Below are 22,441 nucleotides of genomic sequence, written 5' to 3' on the forward strand. Positions count from 1 at the left end.
CAAGTGTCATGAATCCCAAAGGGGGGGGGGCGGGCAGAGACCCTGGTCTGCAGGGAAGAGACAGATTCAACTCTGGGGGGGAGCAGCAGGATTTGGTGCTGTTCAGTGGAGAGCCATTCGTGAAATTTCTTAGGAGCCATGAGCATCGTGGCCTTAGCTGTATTTCCAGAGGTTCTCCTCATTCTAGAATCTAGAAGACAGGCGAGGAAAGTTTTGGTTGATGTTCTAGTTCTGGTCATGCTGGAATGGTGTATCTCAGTGGTGGCGAACCTATGGCACGGGTGCCAGAGGCGGCACTCGGAGCCCTCTCTGTGGGCACACGTGCCATTGCCCCAGCCTTGCCTCCGCCCGCGCCCCCCTCCTCACCAGCAGCCTCCCTGGAGGAGAGTCGCCCCTAAGCGTGGCCCACGCGGAGCAGCGCAGCCAAGGACATGGCAGCCTGGCAGCGTAGACAAGAGTCTGCCCTCACGCCCCAACGCACACAGTTGATGCTGCGGGGCGTGGGCAGAGGGTGTGGCTGCCATGGCGCTGCTGGGCTGCCTGGGTGATCTGTGGCGGGCCCTGGAGGCGGTGAGTGGCCCTGCAGGCAGGCAGGGTGGGGCGGGGCAGGGGGTGGAGCGGGGGCGGGCAAGGGGTAGAGCAGAGGCAGGGCCAGTTTTTGGGCACTCGGTCTCTAAAAGGTTCGCCATCACTGGTGTATCTTGAGGATAGTCATGTTCTGCTCCTGAAATGATACAGGGTCTCCTGCTTCAACAGAGGGTTGGACTAGAAGACCTCCAAGGTCCCTTCCAACATGTTCTAACTTCCTGCTGGCTTCTCCGTGGACTTTCCTCGTGGTGGCACGATGGCCGCCAATTTGCCAATAGACTTGGTCTGAAGAACCTTGAAATTTTAATCCCATGGGAGTCCCGGGTCCCAGATTTTGGATGCATTCTTAAGTTAGACCATTTGAGGTACTTTGATTCAAAATTGTTGCCCGATGATGCACCGATTTGGTCCTTTGAAGGTTACAGACAAACAAAAAGAGTTTTAGTATTACTTCTGTTTTGTATTTGCTGGTTTTAAAACCTTTGGAGGGAATCGGTTAACGGAGGTAGTGTAGGGAAACAGAGAAAGAAACTCAGATGGATTCTTGTTTTCTTCCCCCAATTCACCAAAATACCAGAGGGGAGGAGGGGGGAAGGGAAACGGCACTCCAGCTGTCACCATTCTGCTCCTGCAGCCCGGCTGAGGCGATGCAGCTCCAGGCAGGCGGGTGGACCTGTTCCCTGACCTGGCCTCTCTCCGAGAGCTGCTGGGGGAGTAATTCCTAACACAAAACTTAACACAGAAATAGTTGGTGGCAGAAGTGACTGCCTGTGAAGGCTCCTAGATTGGGGCTGAAAGGCGAAAGGAAGCAGTGTGCTCCATCCCATTTGGGTAGACCAGGTTGCTCTGATAGACACTTATTCTCCTACACTGATGCTATTAGTACTGATCCCGGGGGCAGCGTTGGTACCTGGAAGCCCTGCCCACGGTCACTGCATGCCCAGCCCGTTTTTCTTCCACCTTGTCTAGTTCAGATGGGTTATGTTGTGGGAGAGGAGAGGCACGGAAGCCTCTCCTGGAACAGACAAGCCAGCCTTCATCTCACCCTGGAGCAGCGGATTTGCTGAAGGCCGTTCAGCAATAAATCCCAAGTTTGCGTTGTGTGGTGATGGCCTCACTTGTCATTATGGACATTCTCCTTGGGCTTTTGTCTCCTTTTCGGATCTGTGGTGGTCCCTGTGTTCTGATCCCCAAACCTGTTTTTCCATCATGAATGTCCACCTGATATGAATAGCAGTTTGGTGGATACTCCAGGCAGGAGAAGAAGAGCTGCGTGGTCCCTGTGAAGCAGAATGAGCTGGCCTGGTGGGCTTCTTCAGGGTTTTCAGTTCTCTGTTTGGAAAGGAGTCACAAGTCACACATCACAACTGCATTTGCAGATTGACCCACAAAATGCAGATTTCTCTTTTCTCCACAGGTTTGTGCTGGGAGGAGTCCAGTATGTGTTATTCTAGTGGACTTTAGACCATAATGTATAGCTTTGCATTCCAGTCATCTCCTGGTCACAAGACTTTTTCTGCCTGCTCTGAAATTGAATTGGTCTCAATTATGCTTTCGTTGAAAAGATCAAGGCTTTTGTCCGAGGGTGCCAGATTAGCAAGATCTCCTGGAGACCCCTCTTCAGAAAAATTGGAGTGGGAATGATCAGGAATCCACAGAGCAGCTCTTGAAGGCCTAGATCAGGCGGAAGAGGGCAAGGATGCTGTTGGCCCCCAGGCCAGTTCTTCCTTCCCATTCTCCCTTCCCTTCCTTTTGCAGAGCTTTCCTTTGGTGGCCTCCCCCCAGGCTATGCCTACGATGTGGACAGAGCTGAAGAGCAGAGGCACCACCATGACCTGATGCCCTTCATCGATGACTCCCCCTCCTCTTCACCCCATCTCAGCTCCAAGAGCCGAGGCAGTCGAGATGGCTTCTCATCGGGGTCCCTGGAGTCTACAAAATCAGTGAGTTGCTGCTGCGTCGCCCTGGGACAAAGCGGGGAGCTGGAATGTTGGCTTTGGGGGTGCAGTTGCAGCTCTGTGGGTTCCGTAGCATCTGCCCCTTGGCATCAAAGGAGGCCTTTGCCATGCCTGGGTTGATAGCAGGACCCAGAACTGCATTCAGACTGGACGCCCTGATGACCAGGCGCAGCACCTCCAGCCTGTAAGTATGGACATCATTGTGCAGGACATCTACTCTGAAGAAAGGGGGGGGCAGCTTCACCCCAAAGTGTAGAAGCAACACAGGTACTTGGGAATCTACTGCGGTGTTGGTTTAGTCAGGATTTTTTGACCACTCAGACTGTCCGGTTGGCTTCACATAAAATAAAAACTGGCCCAGACTATATTTTTGTAGAGCAGACATGGGAGGAAAAGAAAGAGCTCCTGGTTCCATTTGGCAGGAGATAGAATTCCCCTTGCTGAGTGAAGCTGGATTCATTTCTTGCGTCTCCCCAACTTTTCTATAGGTTTTCTCTTTCTTTTGCTTTGCCCAGTTCTTTCTCTTGTGGTGTGTGTATGTGTGTGTGTGTTGGTGTCTTTGAGTCTTTGCGCAGGGCTTGGGTTCAAAGCTCTTCCTTCCAGGCAGGAACACACACACACACACACACACACACACACACACACACACAGAGTCTCTGGGTCTCTTTGAGGGCCGCCCTAAGGCACCTGCAGCCTCTGCAGTCGGCTTTCAGACTTATCCCGCTTCCTCCTTTCCTTCCCGCCGAAGTCAGGCGCTCTCTCCGCTCCCCTCCCTGCCAGAGGCGTCTGAGGGGAGGATTTGTGTCTTCCCAGAGGTCTTCCCTGCCAGGGGGCAGCCACAGTCCTCCTCATGCCCGAAGAGCGTTGGTGCCCCCAGAGGAAGGATGGTGGGGCCTGGCAGAATTCAGGACACCCTTTGCTCGTGGACTGTGCCCCATAGGAGCCCCCATTTTGTGGATGTGGATCCCCTCCCCCCTCGTTGTGCTGCCCGGGCCTTGCCTCTTAGTGTCGGTGGGGCCTCAGAATAAAGATATTAACTATTGAGATGAAGAGCTGGCTGGGCCCCAGGGCTCCCTTGTGCTTTTGCCAACCTGGCGCAGGGCCTCTGGGCTTGCCCTGAGCCAAGGACGGGCAGGGTCCTCCCTGCTTTCTGTGCAGGGTTGAGGAAAAGCCGAGGAAGGAGACCCCCCCCCCAGGCTGGTGGCACCCGAGGCAGGCCTTTCCGAGCTGTAGCATGCCACATTCCCTGAGAGAAGGGGCACTCTGGGGCCTGCCCCTTTGTGTTTCCTTGGCTCCTCGCTCCTTTTGCTCTGCCAGGCCGTGCGTCCTGGGGGGGGGGGGAAGGGATGGGGAGATTTTGCTTTGCAGAGAAGGTGTGTGTGTGTGTGTGTGTGTGTGTGTGTGNCCCCCCCCCCCCCGCAGCTGGCTGCCTTCCTACCTATCTGACTAACCTCCCCCCCCTCCCAATTCTCATTCCCTGCTGTTCAATGGCTTTTCTGGAATAGGCAGGCCCTTCCTGAGCTGAGCTGGCAAGGATGCCATTGGCGGGTTATAAATAAGCTGGCTCTGCTCCTCTCCTCCTTCGCCCCCCCCCAAGCTCCTTGGCAGCGCCTTCTGAGAAAGGAAAGTGCCCCCCCTTGGGGCTGGCTGGGCACTTCTGCTGGCAGCATGCCTGCAGGTCCAGGACGAATGGCACTCAAGAGCCCGGGGGCCCTGGGGAGGGAGCCCTCCTTGCTCCCCTGGTCTCCACTGAGCCAGGGAGAACCAAACCTCCTCTGCTGGGGAGGGGCGTCTTCATTGGGCTGCGTTCAAGGAGGGCCAAAAAATCAGGCAGGTGGGAGGGAGGGAGGGGATGGCCTTCCCTGGTCTCTCCTGAGCCCCGCCCCCATCTTGGCATGGCAGCCATTACGGCGGGTGGTGGGCATGGCTCCAGAGAGTCAGCAGGGAGGGGCTCTGTGGGGAAGGTTCCCAGGAGAGTGGGGAAGGGTCCTGGAACTGGCCCGTCTCTCACAGGTCCGTTTGGATTTTATGGGCTCCTGCAAGCCCAGAGCCCACCCTGCCACTCTGCTGCCCTGGGAGCTCAGCAGGGATGCTGGTTGTGCGAAGCATGTTGCAGAGTGAGCGTGTGCCTCAGTGTCCCTGTCTGTGCTTCGTTTCTTTCTCCTGGGGAGAGCAGCCGCCCTCCTGGCTTCATTCTCTTTGGCCCCGGACATTTCCAGCCCCCTCCCCAAATCTCCAGCTTGTGCGCGAAGGCCTGGCCTCCCATTGTCTCCCCTCTCTTCCTTTCTCCAGAGCGAGCCAGACCTGGAAAAGGGTCTGGAGATGAGGAAGTGGGTCCTGTCCGGCATCCTGGCTAGTGAGGAAACCTACTTGGGTCACCTGGAGGCTCTCCTGCTGGTAAGGGCACCAGGGAATGGGTGGAGGGGGGGAGGGAGAGTTTATTCTCCAGCAAAGCTGAAGATGGACCTGGGCAGGGACATCCAAGGGTCTCCCTCCCCGAGGGGAACAACCTGGGGCAGCCACGGAGAAATCCCCCTGCCTGGGCTCCATTCAGCAGTGGGGGAGCCGAGCAAGGGAGTGGCTGGGTTCTTTCCCACTTCTGCCCATTTCCTCACGGCCGAAGCCCTGGCTGGCGATGGTGCCGTGGTCTGGGGTGGCCTCCGGCTGCCCGCGTTGCTGTGGGAAGGGCCGAGTGGGCTGTCCCCAAAGACTCCGGGTTTCCTCAAGGGGGGATGCCCAGGAAGGTGCCCACTGGGCCACAGAAGGCAGCCGGCTCTGTGTCTCTCATCCTTCAGCCCATGAAGCCTTTGAAGGCGGCTGCCACCACCTCCCAGCCGGTGCTGACCAGCCAGCAGATCGAGACCATCTTCTTCAAAGTGCCCGAGCTCTACGAGATCCACAAGGACTTCTACGACGGGCTTTTCCCTCGGGTCCACCAGTGGAGCCACCAGCAGCGGGTGGGCGACCTCTTCCAGAAACTGGTGAGCAGGACGTTGGGCCCTGGGGGGGCGGGGGGGCTTTTGCCCGGCTCAGAGCCAGCTTGAGGCTCCAGTTCTCCTTTACCAGCATGTTGCTGGGTATGCGCAGTGTGAGGAGGGGGGGGCAGTGCTAGAAACCAGTGGGGGGGGAGGAAGGAAGGCTGGCTGGCTGGCTGGGCTGTAGGTTGCCCCCCTTTGGCTGGAGGGAGCCTGTACTGGTGGTGGTGATGATGATGATGATGATGTAAAGGAGTCCCCGTGCATTTTACTCCGCTATTCATTGCCAGCTCTAGAGGGCGCTGCTCCCCTCCATTTCAAGGCGCTGCCCAGGGATGTTTCCGCCAGTCACGTGGCCAGCATGGCTTCACGGAGCGCGGTTACCTTCCCGCCAGAGTGGCACCCCCGCTCCCGTGTACCTCCTTCCGTTTGATTTGCTTTTGAACTGCTAGGGTGGCAGAACTGATAGTCCTTGACTTAAGACCACAATTGTAAGTCTTGGTTGTAAATTGAGGCACCCACCTGACTGGACCTATTTTTCTGATATTGTTCACAGTGGTCACTAAGTGAAGCGCAGAGTGATTAAGTGAACGGTGCAGTCATTAAATGAACCCCTTCTTCCAAATGGTTATTTTTTGCGGAAACTGGCAGAAAGGGGTGCAAATCACTGGGGTGACTGTGAGACACTACAGCTGGTCATGAATGCCGGCCAGTCGCCAGGGGCCCAAAATTCGGTCACGTGATTGTGAAGGGGGGGCACATTTTACGGTGTCAGAAGTGCCTTATGGGCCATAAATCTCCTATTCCGAGGCCATCCGCTTGTAGGGATGCTGCCCAGTGGTGTCACGTGGGCCACCCCCCCTCCTCGGGTGTAAAGCATTCCTCAGCCGGCCTTGCAGGGCTGTCGCTCTTTCCTGGAGGAAGAGCAGGAGGCAGCTGCGTGGCCAGGTGTTGGTGCACCTGCCGCTTCCCCAGAGAGCGCAGGGGGAGCAAAGAAAGAGGGGTGTCTTCCCCCTGGGGGCCAAAGGCGAGGGTGCCGGTCTGGGCCTCTCTCCCTCTCCTGCCTCAGCTCTCGGCTTGGCGGGCACCTTTCCGGGGCGGGCAGAGGCTCATCCAGACGGTCCTCTGCTTGCCCAGATCTCCAGCCAGCCTCCCGAGACGGGGGTGGCTGCTGGCGGCCATCTCTGCCCCCCGCTGCCTTTCCACACCAGGCTGGGTCTCATTCCGCATTTGCCCCCCCCCCCCAGGCCAGCCAGCTGGGCGTGTACCGGGCCTTCGTGGATAACTACGAGGTTGCCATGGAGACGGCCGAGAAGTGTTGCCAAGCCAACGCGCAGTTTGCAGAAATCTCGGAGGTGAGCGAGGCCCTGCTGCATGATGGCTGCCGGCTGCCGGCAGTGGGGGGTGGTGGTGTCCTCATAGGGATCTGATGGGACTCTTCTGCCCCCACCTCACCTGGGTTAAACCCGTAAAGGGGCTGGTCTTGCAGGTTCTGCGGGTCTCTCAGCCGGGAGGATGGCCAGAAGCCCTGGTGCAGGGGGGCTTCTGGCATTCAGCACCCCAGGGACCCTCCACAAAAGCCAACTCATTTGGGGGCTGTTCTTGGAACCTGAGAAACCTGGCCTGGATTTTGACTCACCCCAACTCAAGTTTTGCCATATCCACCCGGTGGAGTCACTTTCTTCCTTAGCAAATATTCTTACACGTGATTTCAAGAACTCTTCCAGTGTGGCTTTTATCGGAGAAATACTCCCCCTCCGAGCAAAATCCCTCCCCCACATTACCCACAAGGTGAGGTAGTAGCAGAGGACCATCTCCCTCCAGGGATATCTCAGTTGGGCTTGAAGGGCACTTGGGGGCAGATTGAGGTCCAGCACTGCCCCCTCTCTCATGGGCCTTCAGTGACTGGTTCTGAGGCTGGAGGCACCCAGCTCACCCTGGGTTTTTGGAATTCCATCTGGTTCTTCTGAGTGGCTCATCAAACCCCCAGGGAATGCCTTTTTCTCAAAGGGAGGGGAGAACCTGTGTAGAGGTGGTGGCAACCAGTGTGACGAGAGGGGTAACCTCTGAGCTGCTGCTTCCTGTGCTGGAAGATCGTGGGCCTCATCTGGGTTTGGTGTGCAAACCAGGCAGCATCTGTCACCAGACGAGGAACAGCTGGCAAGTCCACGATGCAGGCCGAAAAAACATAACCCGAGTCTTGCTCATCTTTTGTAGAACCTCAGAGCCAGAGGCTCCAAGGATGCCAGAGACCAGACAACAAAAAACTCCTTGGAAAGTAAGTGGTGTGGTGCCCCGGTGGATTTGAGATTTGGGTTTTCTGGACAATAACCACCCCCCCCCCCCGCGAAGGAGCTCGGTATGGGTCCAAGGGTTTCTCTGGGTTTTTTGTTCTGCAGGGACGTGTATAAGCAGGGCTGACTGCCTTGGTTAGCTTTTCTTTTCTGAACAGCCAAAGTGCTAGTTTTGGGAGGGAAGCCCCTCGGTTTAACAGCAAAAGGGGACTCGGCATCCTATAGCAACCCATTGTGCGTGAGATGGGAAGGGCTTGGCTAGTGTGGAGGGAGTAGCAGAGATGAATTGCAAAGGATTGCAGCGGACATATTGTCAAAGAAGGGGTTTTCCCAGAAACCTGTTGGATTATTTTGCTCCCCAGAGAATTGTGTTGCCCTACAGCTTCTAATTTTCCTTTATTTCCCCGTAGCTCTCCTCTACAAGCCGGTGGATCGGGTCACACGCAGTACACTTGTGCTCCACGTAAGTTGCCATGAATATTAATGTTGTTGGCTCTTCTGCTGGAAATTGGAGGGGCTGCTTTGTTTCAGAGAAGTCAGTGCACAAGCAAGAAATAGCACAAAGAATGGAAAGAGTTGCCAGGCATGGTGTCTTTTCCACCGGCTGCAAAATGCAGGTTAGCAAAGCACAGGTGTTCCCTTCACCTGACATGCTCCATGCAGCATCTTATGGCTGAACTGGATGGCTACTTCATGCAGCAGAGTCAAATAGAGGTTGGGTTCCCACAGTACACTGGATCACATTCAAATGATTCCTGTTTAGTCTGGTTGGGGTAGGAGAGTGGGGGGCAGGCAAGATGCCCCAGGAGAAGAAGTTGGGTGATCACTGGAGGACTTGTAAAAGCAATGCTGCTAACAGGAAAAGGGGCTTCCTTAGAGTACCTGGAGCATAAGATGCCCGTGCAGCTACTGCTTCATGCCGAGCCACCCGCAGCTTTGCCAGAAACCCACTCATGGAGAATCCCGGGGCTTTATCACTTGTGGAGGTTTTTTTTCTCATCTCTGAGCTGAGATGAAGCAAGACATCAACATAATTCTAGCTCTGGGCTCCTGGAGGCACAGATGCAACTGTTAGGGAGAGCAAACTTCAGCAGCATAGGAGAAACGCCTCCGAAGGGACGGAGGCTGCGGAATCAGTGACCCCTGAGAGGGAGGCCATGGGGGGGGGGTTCAAGCAGAACCTGGGCAGCCATCTGTCTGGGAGGCCTGGTTCCTGCATGAAGGAGGAGGAGGAGGAGCTTGGATCTGATGGTTCGGTCTAAGCTTTAAGTTAGACAGGAAATCCTTCAGAGGTGAAGCCACGGACGGCCAGTGCTCTGCCCTGAAGGCCTTTCTTCTCCCCTCCCTCTGGACAAGCAGGACTTGCTGAAGCACACCCCGCCAAGCCACCCCGACTACCTGCTCCTGCAGGACGCCCTGCGCATCTCCCAGAACTTCCTGTCCAGCATCAACGAGGAGATCACGCCCAGGAGGCAATCCATGACTGTCCAGAAGGGGGAGGTGAGTGCCCAGCTGGCGCCTGGTGCCCGCTTCCCAATGGGGGGGGGCTGCCTTTTGCCTGGCTAGCAGCCCTTCCCCTAAGGGGCGACTGTTTGCAAGAGCTCTGGTTGGGGAGGAGCAGACACCTCGCCCTTCCAGACCGCCTTCTGACCGCCTCATCCTTTCTTGCCAATGATTGGCCGCGGGGTAAACCCCTGAAGGACAGAGGGGCCCTCAGTCCAGCAGCACCAGGCAGTCCTTGAGGAGGGGGCATCCTGTGGGGGGGATGTGAGCCAACCTGACTCAAACGCTGCACCCACTGAAATGCAGAGATCCGCACTTGGCTCAGTGGCCCGTTTCCCCTTTGCAGGGGGAAGGATACAGTGAGGAGAGAAAGAGGAACAGGGGGGATCCTCCCAAAGGGCAGCCAGTGACCCCCCCCACCTGCTTCTCGACTCGCCTGCCGGGTCTCGGGGCTTGAGGAAAGGTTGATAGCCGAACCAGGCTTTGGGCTCTCTGCGTGGCCTGCAGTGGGCCACCTCCATGAGAAGGAGGGAAAGGACGAAGGAAGGAAGGAAGGAAGGAAGGAAGGAAGGAAGGAAGGAAGGAAGGAAGGAAGGAAGGAAGGAAGGAGATGGGAATGAGAAGGAGGGAAAGGAGGAAGGAAGGAAGGAAGGAAGGAAGGAAGGAGATGGGAATGAGAAGGAGGGAAAGGAGGAAGGAAGGAGATGGGAATGAGAAGGAGGAAGGCAGGGAGGGAGGGGGAAAAGGAAGGAAGGACACCCCACCCGTGTAACCACAATGCTAATGCAGCCCTCAATGAAATTGTGTTTGACACCCCTGATATAAAAGGTTGTTAAGTGAATCTGGTTTCACCATTGACTTTGCTTGTCAGAAGGTTGCAAAAGGGGATCACAGGACCCTGGGACACTGTGACTGTCATAAATATGAATCCGTTGCCAAGCATCCGAATGTAAATCACATGACCCTGGGGACGCTGAAACGGTCATAAGGGTGAAAAATGGTCATAAGTCACTTTTTTCAGTGCTGTTGTAACTGAACAGTCACTAAGCGAACTGTTGCAAGTTGAGGACTACCTGTACTTTATCACTTTTTTCCTTTTGGGGGGGCAGTCATCAAGTTTTTGACACCTTGCTAGGCTGGTGGTACTCGAATATTGCTTTATCCTAAAAGTGGCACAATGGCTGTTCTGTCCTGTCTAATTGCCAAAACCACAGTTCCCAACTTCCTTTTTTTGTCTCTTTGGGAAAAGTCCATGAGAGGCTTCCAGTCAGCAATGAATGTAGATAATGACTTTTTTTCTGATACAAATAAGTTAATTTATCCTTTTCAGCAAAATCGCAATTTTATTTATTTTATATTTATTAGATTTTCATGCTGTCCATCTCCCCTACAAGGTGACTCTTTACTGGCCCTCCTCCATTGTGCTTGTTGTTAAATCTTCCCACCTCTGTGCACACAGTAATCTACATTGAAATAATCTTCCATGGCTTTTTTCTAACTGTCCATTAATCCTACAAATTCCAGGTTCAATTTAATATTGAACGTTAAAATCCTTTTTCAGAATTGGTATTTTGATCCATTTTTAAACTTTTTGCAAGTCTACGAGGCATTATAAAATGTTCCTTCACATCCTACATATTTCCCACATAACATTTGAAGTGCCGTTATACATTCTAGATAATTTCTCTGTCCTCATGTACCAACATACATCATTTTATTAAAAAATCTCTTTGGGATCATAACACAATGTGAATTTCAACTCTTTTAACCATATAATTTCCCATTGATCCATCTGTACATTACTATCAAAATTCTTATCATACACTTATCATACATTCTTTAACCTGTTTTCCTCTGCAAATAGATGTTCGTACACAATTGCACTTCAAATTTTGACTTACTTTGTTCCATGCCATAAATCTTTTCATCCATTTTAAACCTTTCAGATAACTGTAAACGGGGACCATGGTATATCTATTCTTCTGCTATTAATTGTTCTCTTGTTTGATTTTTAAATTCCCCTTGATAATTTTCCAGTAGGTCCCAGCATGTCCAACATTTATCTGCTGTTTTTCTACTATAATATGGTTCTTGAGCTGAGATCCATAAAGGTGTTTTGGGGCACAACCTGGCCAAGGATTCTGTTTCTAAAGCCAGAAGTCTGCTTCACTCGGACATGCTTTAAAAGAACCGTTGTGTCAGCACGGGATAAGCAGTCTGGGAGTCTTCCTCCTTTCCCTCCTTCTCATTTCCATCTCCTTCCTTCCTTTCCCTCCTTCTCAGTTCCTCCTCCCTCCAGACTTCAGCTCTGTTCAGAGCAGGGCTTCTCCATCTTGGCAACTTGAAGAGTTGTGGACTTTAACTCCTAGAGTTGGCTGGAGAATTGTGGGAATGGAAATCCACACCTCTTCAGGCTGCCGTGGTGGAGAAACCGTGGTTCAGAGAGTTCCTGCCTGCAGGTGCCGGTATCTCTCTTGAGATGGCGACGGATGGCCTTGTGCTGCTGCTCCAGGCTCTCGTTGGTGCCAAATCGTTGTCCCCAAAGGATAATTTCTTGGCAGCTCTGGAGTGGGGAGGTCTTGGAGGTCTTCTGATCAACTGCTGCTAACGCATTTGAAGCCTTTTCACCTCAAGAGCAAGAACTGGTCTTCATGCCCTAGAAGAACGGGGCTTCTTGCTATTCTACTGAGCATCTCTCTGGTCTTTCCAAGCACCGCTGTGGCCCTGAAACTGTTTGAGAGGTGAGGGTGCTTGGGGGGAGGGGGGCTGGCGAGCAGAGCAGATGCAGCACAGACGGAATTTCTCTTCCCCTCACTTGCAACCAGAGGCAACCAGTTTCAGCTTTGCTTCATTTGGACAAGCATGAACCAATAAAGCTGGTACTTTTTAAAGCTCTTTCTATGCCCATTTGCTGCAGGCAGGAAAATTGGAAGTTTGGCATCCTGAACTCCATTTAGCTGAAAAAGTCAACTCTGCCGGCTGTCCTCATTTGCCCTGGAGCTCTCCGGGGAGGGGACAGGAGAAGCTCTGCTTGCCAGGCACTTGGTTGGGGTGCAGTTACCAATGAATGCTCGGACTGTCGTGCCTGGATTGCGCTTGGGGGCTCTTCTGTGTTGGTGGCCTCAGATGTCTTGAGCGTGCTGGACACGGGATGGCAACCTCAAGGGTGCTTTCTGAAGAGGAATTTGCAGATTAACAAATATTTAACCAGGGATACTTCCCCAAAGCTTGCCTGGAGGGTCTCCTTTTTCACACGGCTCCAAGAGCACTTCTGTCTCCTGCTTCTAACCCTAAAAGCTTCTTGCTGGCAATAATTTCGACTTGCTGAAAGAGGAAACTTAATAATCGCTGTATAAGCCACCAACCAGTGTCGAATCTGGTCCAATCGATTTCAACCCATCTGGCAGATGCTCAAAGTTCCGTCAGCCGAGCGTCTGCTGTGGGGCCCAGGAGGTCTGCCTTATCTGCCCCCTGGAGCACTGTCCCTCCAGAGATTAGGATCGCCCCAACCCCACTGACCTTCCACAAGGCTTTGAGGACCTGGCTTTTGTGCTGGAGCCTACGGCCCTAAGTGGGTTAAGGACCCTGTTTCCTAGTTATATTAACACCTGTGGATTATAATTTTACTCAGCTGCTCTATTTCTTTATTTTTCTATTGTGTTTGTGATTGATTTTATGATAGTCACTCCTTTGAGATGGGTGGCCATAGAACTTGAACAAACTTTGTTTTTCATAAATCTAAGGTTATTCCAAGCCCAGGTATCTCCTTTCTACCAAATACCCCAGATTCGCCTGGGGCAGCTGACTTCAAGAAAGTCACTCTTTCTTTCACTTGCTACTAGCTTAGACCCAGTTGTGTGTCTCTTGACACCCAGTGTGCCTTCACCAGCTGTGTTTACTCCTCGGTTGCCCTTCTCTTGGCCCTTGCTACTTAGAGGGAAGTGGGGTGCGCAGTTCCTTCCACTTCATGGCTTGCCAGATGGCTTGTCCAAACCAGCACTTCCTCTTGGCCAGCGTGACGGGAGGTGCCCACTGAGAGCCCCAAAAGGAGATTTGGGAAGAGGAGACCCTGCCCTGCTCTCTTCAGCTCAGAGAACGTGATTCCTCACAGTGCGGCAATGATGGGTTTGTGCCACAGGGAAGCAGATTCCATCTGCTGTTTTGTTGTTGTTGTTGTTTAAAAAAATCCCTCATAGTGCAAAGAGTTTGATATTGCAGTCAGCTATCTAGAGAAGGGGGAGAGAGGCTCATTTTGAATGAAGAGTGGCCAGCCGTCAGTCTGGGGTTCTGACTCTGAAGAGAGGTTGGACTGGCTTAATGATCCCTCCTTTGAATCATCCCAACCTCCAGAGCAAAGCAGGATGGCAGCTGATGCAAGTCTTCCAGTTTCATTAGAAGTTCGTACCTTTTTTAGTCTCAGAAGACCAGGCCGGTTCTGAATCTTGCTCCTCCAACAGGTGATGTTGCTTCTGACTCTTGGGCTGAGCGGCCACAGTGGAAAAGGAGAAGTTGCTAATAACTCTTTGAGTTGCCATCTTAGGTTTTCACTTTATTTGCCTTCCTTTCCTTCTCAGATGCCCAGAGGGAATTTCAGGCACTCTCTACCACCTGAAGGGAACAGATAGATAGGTCTCTCTTGGTTAGAAAGGCTACCGGCATTGGTTCCGGCACAAAAGTCTCTTGCGGAAGGGAAGAGATAATCAGAAGTTACCCATTCTCCTCCTCCTGGAAACACAGGACCTTGGATGGGTTCTACTTCGAATATTATGGAAATAAAAGATGAAGCTTGACTCCCTATAACATCCATGGATGCGTCCTTGCAGTTTTCTTGGGATGGTGTGGAAGTGGGGTTTGCCACTGCTTTCTTCCAGGATGTTTCTCAATGTCCTAATTTAGCCTATGGCTCTGGACATTTCAAAGGGTCCCCCATTTAAATGCCAGCCAGGACCAGTCATGCCTGATTTTTGACTTTATATGGTTTAATGCTTCTTACTAGGTTTATCTTTGCCTTGAGATTTTCACCTAGTGATTGGAGTGCAGATGTCCCAGAATAATGAGTTGTCTGGTTATATTCCCAGAGCTGTCATCTGCTTGGAGAGGTTAGGTCCTGGTGCTGGCTTTCTGGCTTCTCTGAATTTGTTTGGGTTGCTTCTAGCAACTGAAAAAGTGAAGCCATATTGAACATGGCTTAATTTGGCCATAGCGTGCAGGGAGTAATTTGGGTAAAAAGGACTTTTCTTTAAACGTTTCAATTTTAATATTGAATCTCCTGGGATTTGTTCAGCAGAGGAGTCCTCTTGCTGAGGGACCCCAGAGTAATAAAGTAAAGTAATAAAAGTCCTGGGTGTGCAATAAATACTTGCTTTAGACTTTCTGCCACAAGGAAGGATTCGGGCACACCCTGCCTAAAGGTGAATTTGGTTTGCTCTTTGGGCAATCAAAGAATGCCAAGGTGGAATCTGGGGGGTCTTTCCTCCCTTGCCCCAATCGTGGAACAAACCCGGCCTGGCAGCTCCTCCTTTCCGTTCCTTCTCTGCGTCTGGTGAGTGGCAGAGGCTGAAGTTCTCCACCGCTGTCCCGGTATTCCCTCCTGACAAAGTCTGATGGCAGCCCCAGGTGTGTAAGATCTCTTCGACTTTGCCAGGACTTGGAAGGAAGTCAGTGACTGCAGAAAGAGGCAGGAGAGGAAGGGCAACGGGACAGAAGATTTCATGCTGCTGGGTTTGGGGAGGGGAGGGAGAACACTCTAGCAAAGACCCTCTGGGGGCTCAGTGATGGCTACTTAGCCGGTGAAACTTTCTCAAGTTCCGAAGGCTGACCAAGAGAGAGAGGGTGTGGTGTTGGCCGTAATCTTCCTGGCTCTCTGTGATGTACAAAGTATTGCAAGTTCAAAACCACCGTTTCAGGTATTCTCTGCTTGGAATAGAATATCTGTATTTCCATAGTTTTGTCCAGAACCTGAGGCATAACCTGGGCAGTTCCAAGGGCGCTGAGACCCTTGAGCTCTATCATTGTTTTTAAGTATCACCGACTTGGGAAATATTTCTTTGTGTTGAATTTCGGCCAGTTGACTTCAACAGAACCTACAAAACCAAGACCCTCCTGATTTTGTTTTTTACGGATTGGATGTTATGCAGCAGCACTGAGCATGGAGAGCTGCCCACTGGTGGACAGTGGCCGGTGGACAAAAAATAGTCAAGTTTGGTTTGAGCTCCCATCAGTACTTGAGGTACTTCAAACTCGATCCCATCATTACACAACCAGGTTACATCATTCTTAGTAGGGCTGTTTTGTCCCTCACTTCAGAGAAAGATATCGGGTTTTTCCATTTTAGACAAGCAGGCTACGACCCTTGTCTGTCACGAACTACTTCTGAGTCCCTCTGGGCTGCTCTGGGGGCAAGTTGGGTAGTCCAATGGTTGCTGTTACCCAGGCCTCTCCAGGGCAACGGTTTCTTCCTCCTGTGGACAGGAGTAAGGACAATCCCTCTTTGCCTACTGGGTCATCTCCTGGCTGCCCTTCCCTGCCTTTTAGACACCCTGCTTTAATATCTGCTCTGATTAAAGAGTCCAAAATTAAAGAATTGCCTTGTCATCCTTGCTGAGTTCCTCAATAGTCTGATTGTGGCTTTCTGCTGACCACTTTTCCTTCCCTAGACTGGCAGAGGCTACCACGGGGTGCCCCTTCTGATAAAAAGGCCTGTGGCCTGTCCGCCCCTTCCTTTCTCGCTAACTGGCCTGACTCCTCTTCTTGACAGCACCGGCAACTTGTGAAGGACAGCTTCATGGTGGAGCTGGTGGAGGGATCTCGGAAGCTGCGTCACGTCTTTCTCTTCACGGACCTGTTCCTCTGTGCCAAGCTTAAAAAGCAGATCGGAGGGTGAGCCCCACTGGGAGCAGCTATGGGGGGGAAAGAGGAGCCGTGGCTGGGTGGGGCAGCAGAACCTCCTTGGGGATGGATGCCCAGAGGCAAAAATAGCACCTCTGAACTATGCCGAGGGCCTCTCTTTCTCAGTGGGGAGGGGGGGACTCCACTTTAGAGTCTTATGTCCTTGGCAACCCCCAGAAATTCTACACTTCTGGGCATGCAGCCTTAAAGTTTATGGGATGTTTTTGAGGCAGAAATTGCAAAGAAAGGTTGCATCGTTGGAAAGTGATGCTTTTATGAGGTATCCAAAAAAATCCCCGCAACCGTCCGTGCAGCCAAATCTTCTTTGTAGCCAAATCTAACACATTTTTATCTATTTTCCAGCTGGGAGGAGTTGAGGTTAAGTGATGGGTTCCCCAAAGCCAGGCTCAGGGAATATCAAGGTAGTGAAGGAGAAAGGGGAGCAGTTCGAAACGCGTGCAAGAGAGAAATCTCCCTGAAAGCAGCTCCCCACAGCACCCGCCTGCGGTTGGCTTCTCCTTCTCTCACCTGGTTCTGGGCACCGATGAAGTCAGGGGTGGCTCGCTCACCTTCGTCCTTCTCCCCTTTGCAGAAAAAGCCAGCAGTATGACTGTAAGTGGTACATCCCCCTCTCAGATCTCAGCTTCCAGATGGTGGATGACTCAGAGACGATGCCAAACATCTCCCTTGTGCCAGACGAGGAGCTGGATGCCATGAAAATCAAGATCTCCCAACTCAAGAGTGACATCCAACGTGAAAAGGTAAAAGGAGGGATTTGGAGTGGTAAACTATCAACTCTTTATCAGTGGACAGACTGACAAACCCAAATCAAGAAATACTAATTTGCTCAGGGACTGTGGCTTCTTCATTACGAACGCCCAGAGCGAGTTGGTTAGCTAACCACTCTTAAAGCAAACCAGGCAGCTGCATAGCTGCTTCATTCTGAGGAGAGTTAGCCTAATTGGAGCCCTGCACACCAAGGCCATGTGGCTCAGGATATGTTCAGCTATGGTTCAACTAGGAATGCTGAGCACATTTGGTGCTGTGGGAAACCTCAACCTTTTAGTGCCCAGGAGTGTGACAGAGTCTGACCATAGAGGCAGAAAAAGGAAGAGGTTCTCCCTCCTCCTCCTCCTCCTCCTCCTCCTCCTCCTCCTCCTCCTCGCACTAGGATATCAGAGACCTGATTGCTGCTGTTTCCAGATGAAGGAGAACTCAGCCTAATGAGGTCTAATGGGTTTTGTGGAACCAGACCCTGTTCAGATGGAATGCTGAGTTCCCCGCAACTCTCGAGTTGTGAACAGAGGAGAGGAGAACATAATTTCTGCCTGGGCTTCTCTCCTCCTCAGAAAGCTAACAAGGGAAGCAAGAACTTGGAGAGGTTGAAGAAGAAGCTGTCTGAACAGGAATCCCTGCTTCTCTTGATGTCTCCTAACATGGCCTTCCGAGTGCACAATCGCAATGGCAAAGTGAGTGACCTTCTAAGCTCTCTGTTCCTGGGTTTCTCTCAGAGCCCTCCATTGGACCTGGGTAGCCCATCAGGTGCCCATTTCCCAAGGTAAAGAGTTATTTGCGGAAGTGTGGGGAGCCCTTTCCAAGCTCAGGGGCAAAGAACGTGGTTCCTCTCTGAGCTCTCTTTCGAAATGCCGTCACTGCCTCCTGGTTCTGCCACCAGGGCCTGGTGACATTCTCTGCCTCGGCCTGCTTAAGATCCGGGCACGGGAAAGGCGGCCTTCAACGTGGCAGGGAGGCTGTTTTTCTGACTTGGGCACCTCAGGCGGGCTTTACATTTCAACAGTCCATGGCATGGAGTCCCCTGTAATGTATCAGTCCACCAGTCATCTTTGTCAGGGGGGGGAGGGAGCAGATGTGGAACCCTGACTTCCAGCCAGCCCCCCTCAGGGAAAAGGAGAGGTGCTTGCAGCAGTCAAGCCTGGTCCTGGGCTCTGTGAATCGTGTCAGCAGGCGAGAGCTTCTCAGCACCNGCCGACAAATGGTCTTCCAATGTCAGCCGTGGATCCAGGAGGACTCCCAAGTTGCGGGCCCTCTCTGAGGGGGCCAAAGTTTCGCCCCCTATAGTCAGCGATGGGGTCAGCTGACTATGCCGAGGCGCCGGCAGCCACAGCCACTCAGTCTTGGAAGGGTTGAGCCTGAGTCTGTTCCTCCCCATCCAGACCCGTACGGTCTGGATGGGGAGGAACACACACAAGGGGTGCCCCCCTCCTGTTCTGTAGAGAACCAGCCCCTTGCTGCAGCCCTTGAAAGAGTTGGGCCTCCAGCAAAACAGCATTAGTACAACAGGTAGTCTCGACTTAACGACAGTTTGTTTAGTGACCATTCAAAGTTATGATAGCACTGAAAAAGTGACTTACAACCAGTCCTCACTTTTAAGACCTCTGCAATGTCCCTGCGGTCACATGATCAGACACTTGGCAACCAGCATGTATTTGTGACAGTTGCGGCATCACATGATTGCCGTTTGTGATCTTCCCAGCTGACTCCCAACAAGCGAAGTCAATGGGGGAAGCCATTGAATCACATGCATGGTGATTCACTTAATGGCCAGTAAAAAAGTCATAAAATTGAATTTGATTCACTTAGTGGCCACCTCGCTTAGTGGTGGGAGTTCCGATCCCAATTGTGAATGTACGTTGAGGACTACCTGTAACCTGATCTGTGGATTTGGGAAGGGATTCCAAAAGATTTGTTTCGTGCGATTGGAACGCTAAAATTTATAGAGCTAAATTGATGCTGCTTAGGTTTCTCAAGCAACAACCTCAGGGTTACCAAACCTGGGTGCTCTGAATGTTCAAATCTCCTCCCTCCCTCCCTAATGCAGAATTTTCGCCTTGCTCTGGGGAGCCCCGTGGAGCTGCCCCAATTATCCCCTTGTTTGTTTCTGACACAGATGACGAACCCTCCGGCCTCTGCGGGTTCCTGAACGTGATTGTCCATTCCGCCACTGGTTTCAAGCAGAGCTCAAGTGAGTGGAGGTGCCTGGCAGGTGTGCAGAGGGGCAGAACAGCCGTCACGCAGAGTGGGACGGAGGGCCCTCTTTGGGGCTTAGCATTGGGCCTGAATGAAAGGCCTGACCAGCGGGGGGGGGGCTCAGCGCAAGAAAGCCGTGGAACGTGGCTGAGGAGCGAGGTGCTCTCCTGATCCAAAGGTTTCCCAGTGTGGCCAAGTGCAGGGGTAGGCANTACATTTCAACAGTCCATGGCATGGAGTCCCCTGTAATGTATCAGTCCACCAGTCATCTTTGTCAGGGGGGGGAGGGAGCAGATGTGGAACCCTGACTTCCAGCCAGCCCCCCTCAGGGAAAAGGAGAGGTGCTTGCAGCAGTCAAGCCTGGTCCTGGGCTCTGTGAATCGTGTCAGCAGGCGAGAGCTTCTCAGCACCAAGGAGAGATTGGCACCTGCATTGTCCCCACCCAGCTTTAGCCTTCTGGGCAGCCTCTACCCATCCCATGTCCAGTCTGCCCGGCCAGAGTGGCTGAAGGTCTCCAGCTTTGAAGTCCCACATCCAGGAGGAGATGCGCCTGCAACTCACCTCTCCGAAGCAGGGCCACGTTTCAGCTCGGCTTCGGTGCCACAGCACCCGACTGTTCCACCTGGGCACCCTCGGAGGGAGGGGTGTGTGTGTGTCTGACTGCCCAGATAGCCGGGTCCTTGTGGTTGCTGGTCAAGAGATCCGCCTGCTTTACAATGCTCTCTTTTGCAGTTCTTTCTAGTTTATAGATGCAGTCCTTGACTTACAACAATTTGTTTAACCTCCATTCATAAATTCCAATGGCACTGAAAACAATGACTTACAGCCGGTCCTCACCCTTATAACTTCCCCATTCTTCCCACTGTCATGTGACCAAAATTCAGGCTTTTGGCAACGGGCACATATTTGCGACGGTCGCAGCAGCCCCGGGTCACACGAAATACATTGGTCCCCCTCCCAGCCGTCTCTCCCCAAAGTCAACGGGGGCAGCTGGATTTTCTTAACCACGTGATTCACTTATGAACTGCAGTGATGAGCCTAACAAAAAGGGTTCTGCTGCCACTTAATCAGCAACTGAAATTCTGGGCCCACTTTTGGTTGTAAGTCAAAGACCTGCTATATTACCTGAATGAATATGCTAATGAGTCAATTGCAAAACTTCTGAGTGGAGGATTTTCCAAAAATTATATGAAACAGAGTCCCAAAGAAGCCCTTTTACATCTCACTTTCTTTCTCACTTTGTATGTTTTGTGGCTATTATTTAATATTCTTTAATTATTGTTTGTGGTATAGTTTTGCATAGTGGATTATATAATAAAGTTTATGCATCTAGTGATCCATGCGTTATACATCGTATTTTAATTATTTCAGTAAAGTCGAAGCAACATAGGCTGAGTTATCAGGCAGGAAATTCTAGAGTAGATTTTGGACATGCAGAATTGCTGGATGAAAACATATAACTTTGGAATTGTGGTTTCTCTGGGTTGCAACCTGCTGCTTCTTCCCCCCTTAGAGCTACACCTTCCTCATGTCCTCGGATTACGAACGGGCTGAATGGCGAGAGATCGTCCGAGAGCAGCAAAAGAAATGTACGTGCCCCGGCAGAATCCTCTCCCTGTGGGTTGGCCAAGTGGCATTTGGGGTGCGCCAAGGCTGCCCAGAGAGGTGCATCGCAGCCCAGTTCCCTGCATGGGTTGGGGAGGGCGAAGGTAGATTGCTTGTCTTGCATGGGGTCCCTGCTGGCCGCAGAAGTCTCTTCTAGCGCTTCTCCTTCCACTGAGCCAGGGTGGGCGTCTAGCTCCATATCCCTGCACCATGCCGGGCTCTTTGCTAAAGGGGTCCTGGGGAGGGCCAAGCTGCTTGCTGTGAGAGAAGGCGCCTTGTGCCCTGGGCCGGAGGCTTTGCATTGTCCACACACAGATGGAAGGGTGGTGGGGTGTCCAAGGTCTTCCCGGCAGCAGTTCCCAAAGCCCAGGATGGTCCTTTCCCACTTCCAAGTCTGGAGGAGAAAAAGGAGTCTCCGTGCCCCAAGCATGTCAATCTCCTCTGAACTGCAGGCTTCAAAAGCTTTTCGCTGACATCGGTGGAACTCCAGATGCTAACAAATTCTTGTGTGAAGCTTCAGACGGTGCATCACATTCCCCTCACAATTAACAAAGAAGGTGAGTGTGCGAGAAGGACCAGCCCCACAGCCCTCCCTTGCACTAATCTCCCTGCTTCATCCAGAGCTGAACAGAGCCAGGATCCTTTCTGCCCAGCCCCTGCCGTGATGGTTGGAGCATGAAGTCGGGGGGGGGGGGTGCGGGGGGCTGGGAGGAAGGAGGGGCCTTGGGGGCCTTATTATTATTATTATTATTATTATTTTAATTTGTATACCGCCCTTCTCCCATAGGACTCAGGGCGGTTCACAGCATATTAAAAACAAATAATATACCCAAAATACAAAAAATACACAATACAAAAATACAAAAATACAAAAGAATAAACCCCGATAAAAGCCGAATTAAAACCAAATATTATCAGCTGTGTTTCCAATNTACATTTCAACAGTCCATGGCATGGAGTCCCCTGTAATGTATCAGTCCACCAGTCATCTTTGTCAGGGGGGGGAGGGAGCAGATGTGGAACCCTGACTTCCAGCCAGCCCCCCTCAGGGAAAAGGAGAGGTGCTTGCAGCAGTCAAGCCTGGTCCTGGGCTCTGTGAATCGTGTCAGCAGGCGAGAGCTTCTCAGCACCCAGGAGAGATTGGCACCTACGTTGTTCCCACCCGGCTTTAGCCTTCTGGGCAGCCTCTACCCATCCCATGTCCAGTCTGCCCGGCCAGAGTGGCTGAAGGTCTCCAGCCTTGAAGTCCCACATCCAGGAGGAGATGCGCCTGCAACTCACCTCTCCGAAGCAGGGCCACGTTTCAGCTCGGCTTCGGTGCCACAGCACCAGACTGCTCTGCCTGGGCACCCTCGGAGGGAGGGGTGTGTGTGTGTCTGACTGCCCAGATAGCCGAGTCCGTGTGGTTGCTGGTCAAGAGATCCGCCTGCTTTACAATGCTCTCTTTTGCAGTTCTTTCTAGTTTATAGAGGCAGTCCTTGACTTACAACAATTTGTTTAACCTCCATTCATAAATTCCAATGGCACTGAAAACAATGACTTACAGCCGGTCCTCACCCTTATAACTTCCCCATTCTTCCCGCTGTCATGTGACCAAAATTCAGGCTTTTGGCAACGGGCACATATTTGCGGCGGTCGCAGC

The 22,441-nt window shown here is 52.3% G+C and overlaps 1 protein-coding gene across 1 annotated transcript in view; it reads left to right on the top strand.

The window, feature by feature from the left end:
- BCR (BCR activator of RhoGEF and GTPase) overlaps positions 1-22,441 on the top strand; it is a 74,242-nt gene that overhangs the window by 39,708 nt on the left and 12,093 nt on the right. Inside the window, exons 4-15 of the mRNA XM_015823394.2 lie at positions 2,347-2,531; positions 4,839-4,943; positions 5,342-5,527; positions 6,769-6,876; positions 7,739-7,799; positions 8,226-8,278; positions 9,175-9,315; positions 16,076-16,197; positions 16,799-16,967; positions 17,556-17,675; positions 20,708-20,783; positions 21,252-21,356. Of these exons, the coding sequence (XP_015678880.2) occupies positions 2,347-2,531; positions 4,839-4,943; positions 5,342-5,527; positions 6,769-6,876; positions 7,739-7,799; positions 8,226-8,278; positions 9,175-9,315; positions 16,076-16,197; positions 16,799-16,967; positions 17,556-17,675; positions 20,708-20,783; positions 21,252-21,356 (1,431 nt within the window). The remainder of the gene's footprint in view (positions 1-2,346; positions 2,532-4,838; positions 4,944-5,341; positions 5,528-6,768; positions 6,877-7,738; positions 7,800-8,225; positions 8,279-9,174; positions 9,316-16,075; positions 16,198-16,798; positions 16,968-17,555; positions 17,676-20,707; positions 20,784-21,251; positions 21,357-22,441) is intronic.

Source organism: Protobothrops mucrosquamatus, unplaced genomic scaffold, assembly GCF_001527695.2.
Source record: "Protobothrops mucrosquamatus isolate PMUCROS unplaced genomic scaffold, P.Mucros_1.0 scaffold1860, whole genome shotgun sequence".
NCBI lineage: Eukaryota > Metazoa > Chordata > Lepidosauria > Squamata > Viperidae > Protobothrops > Protobothrops mucrosquamatus.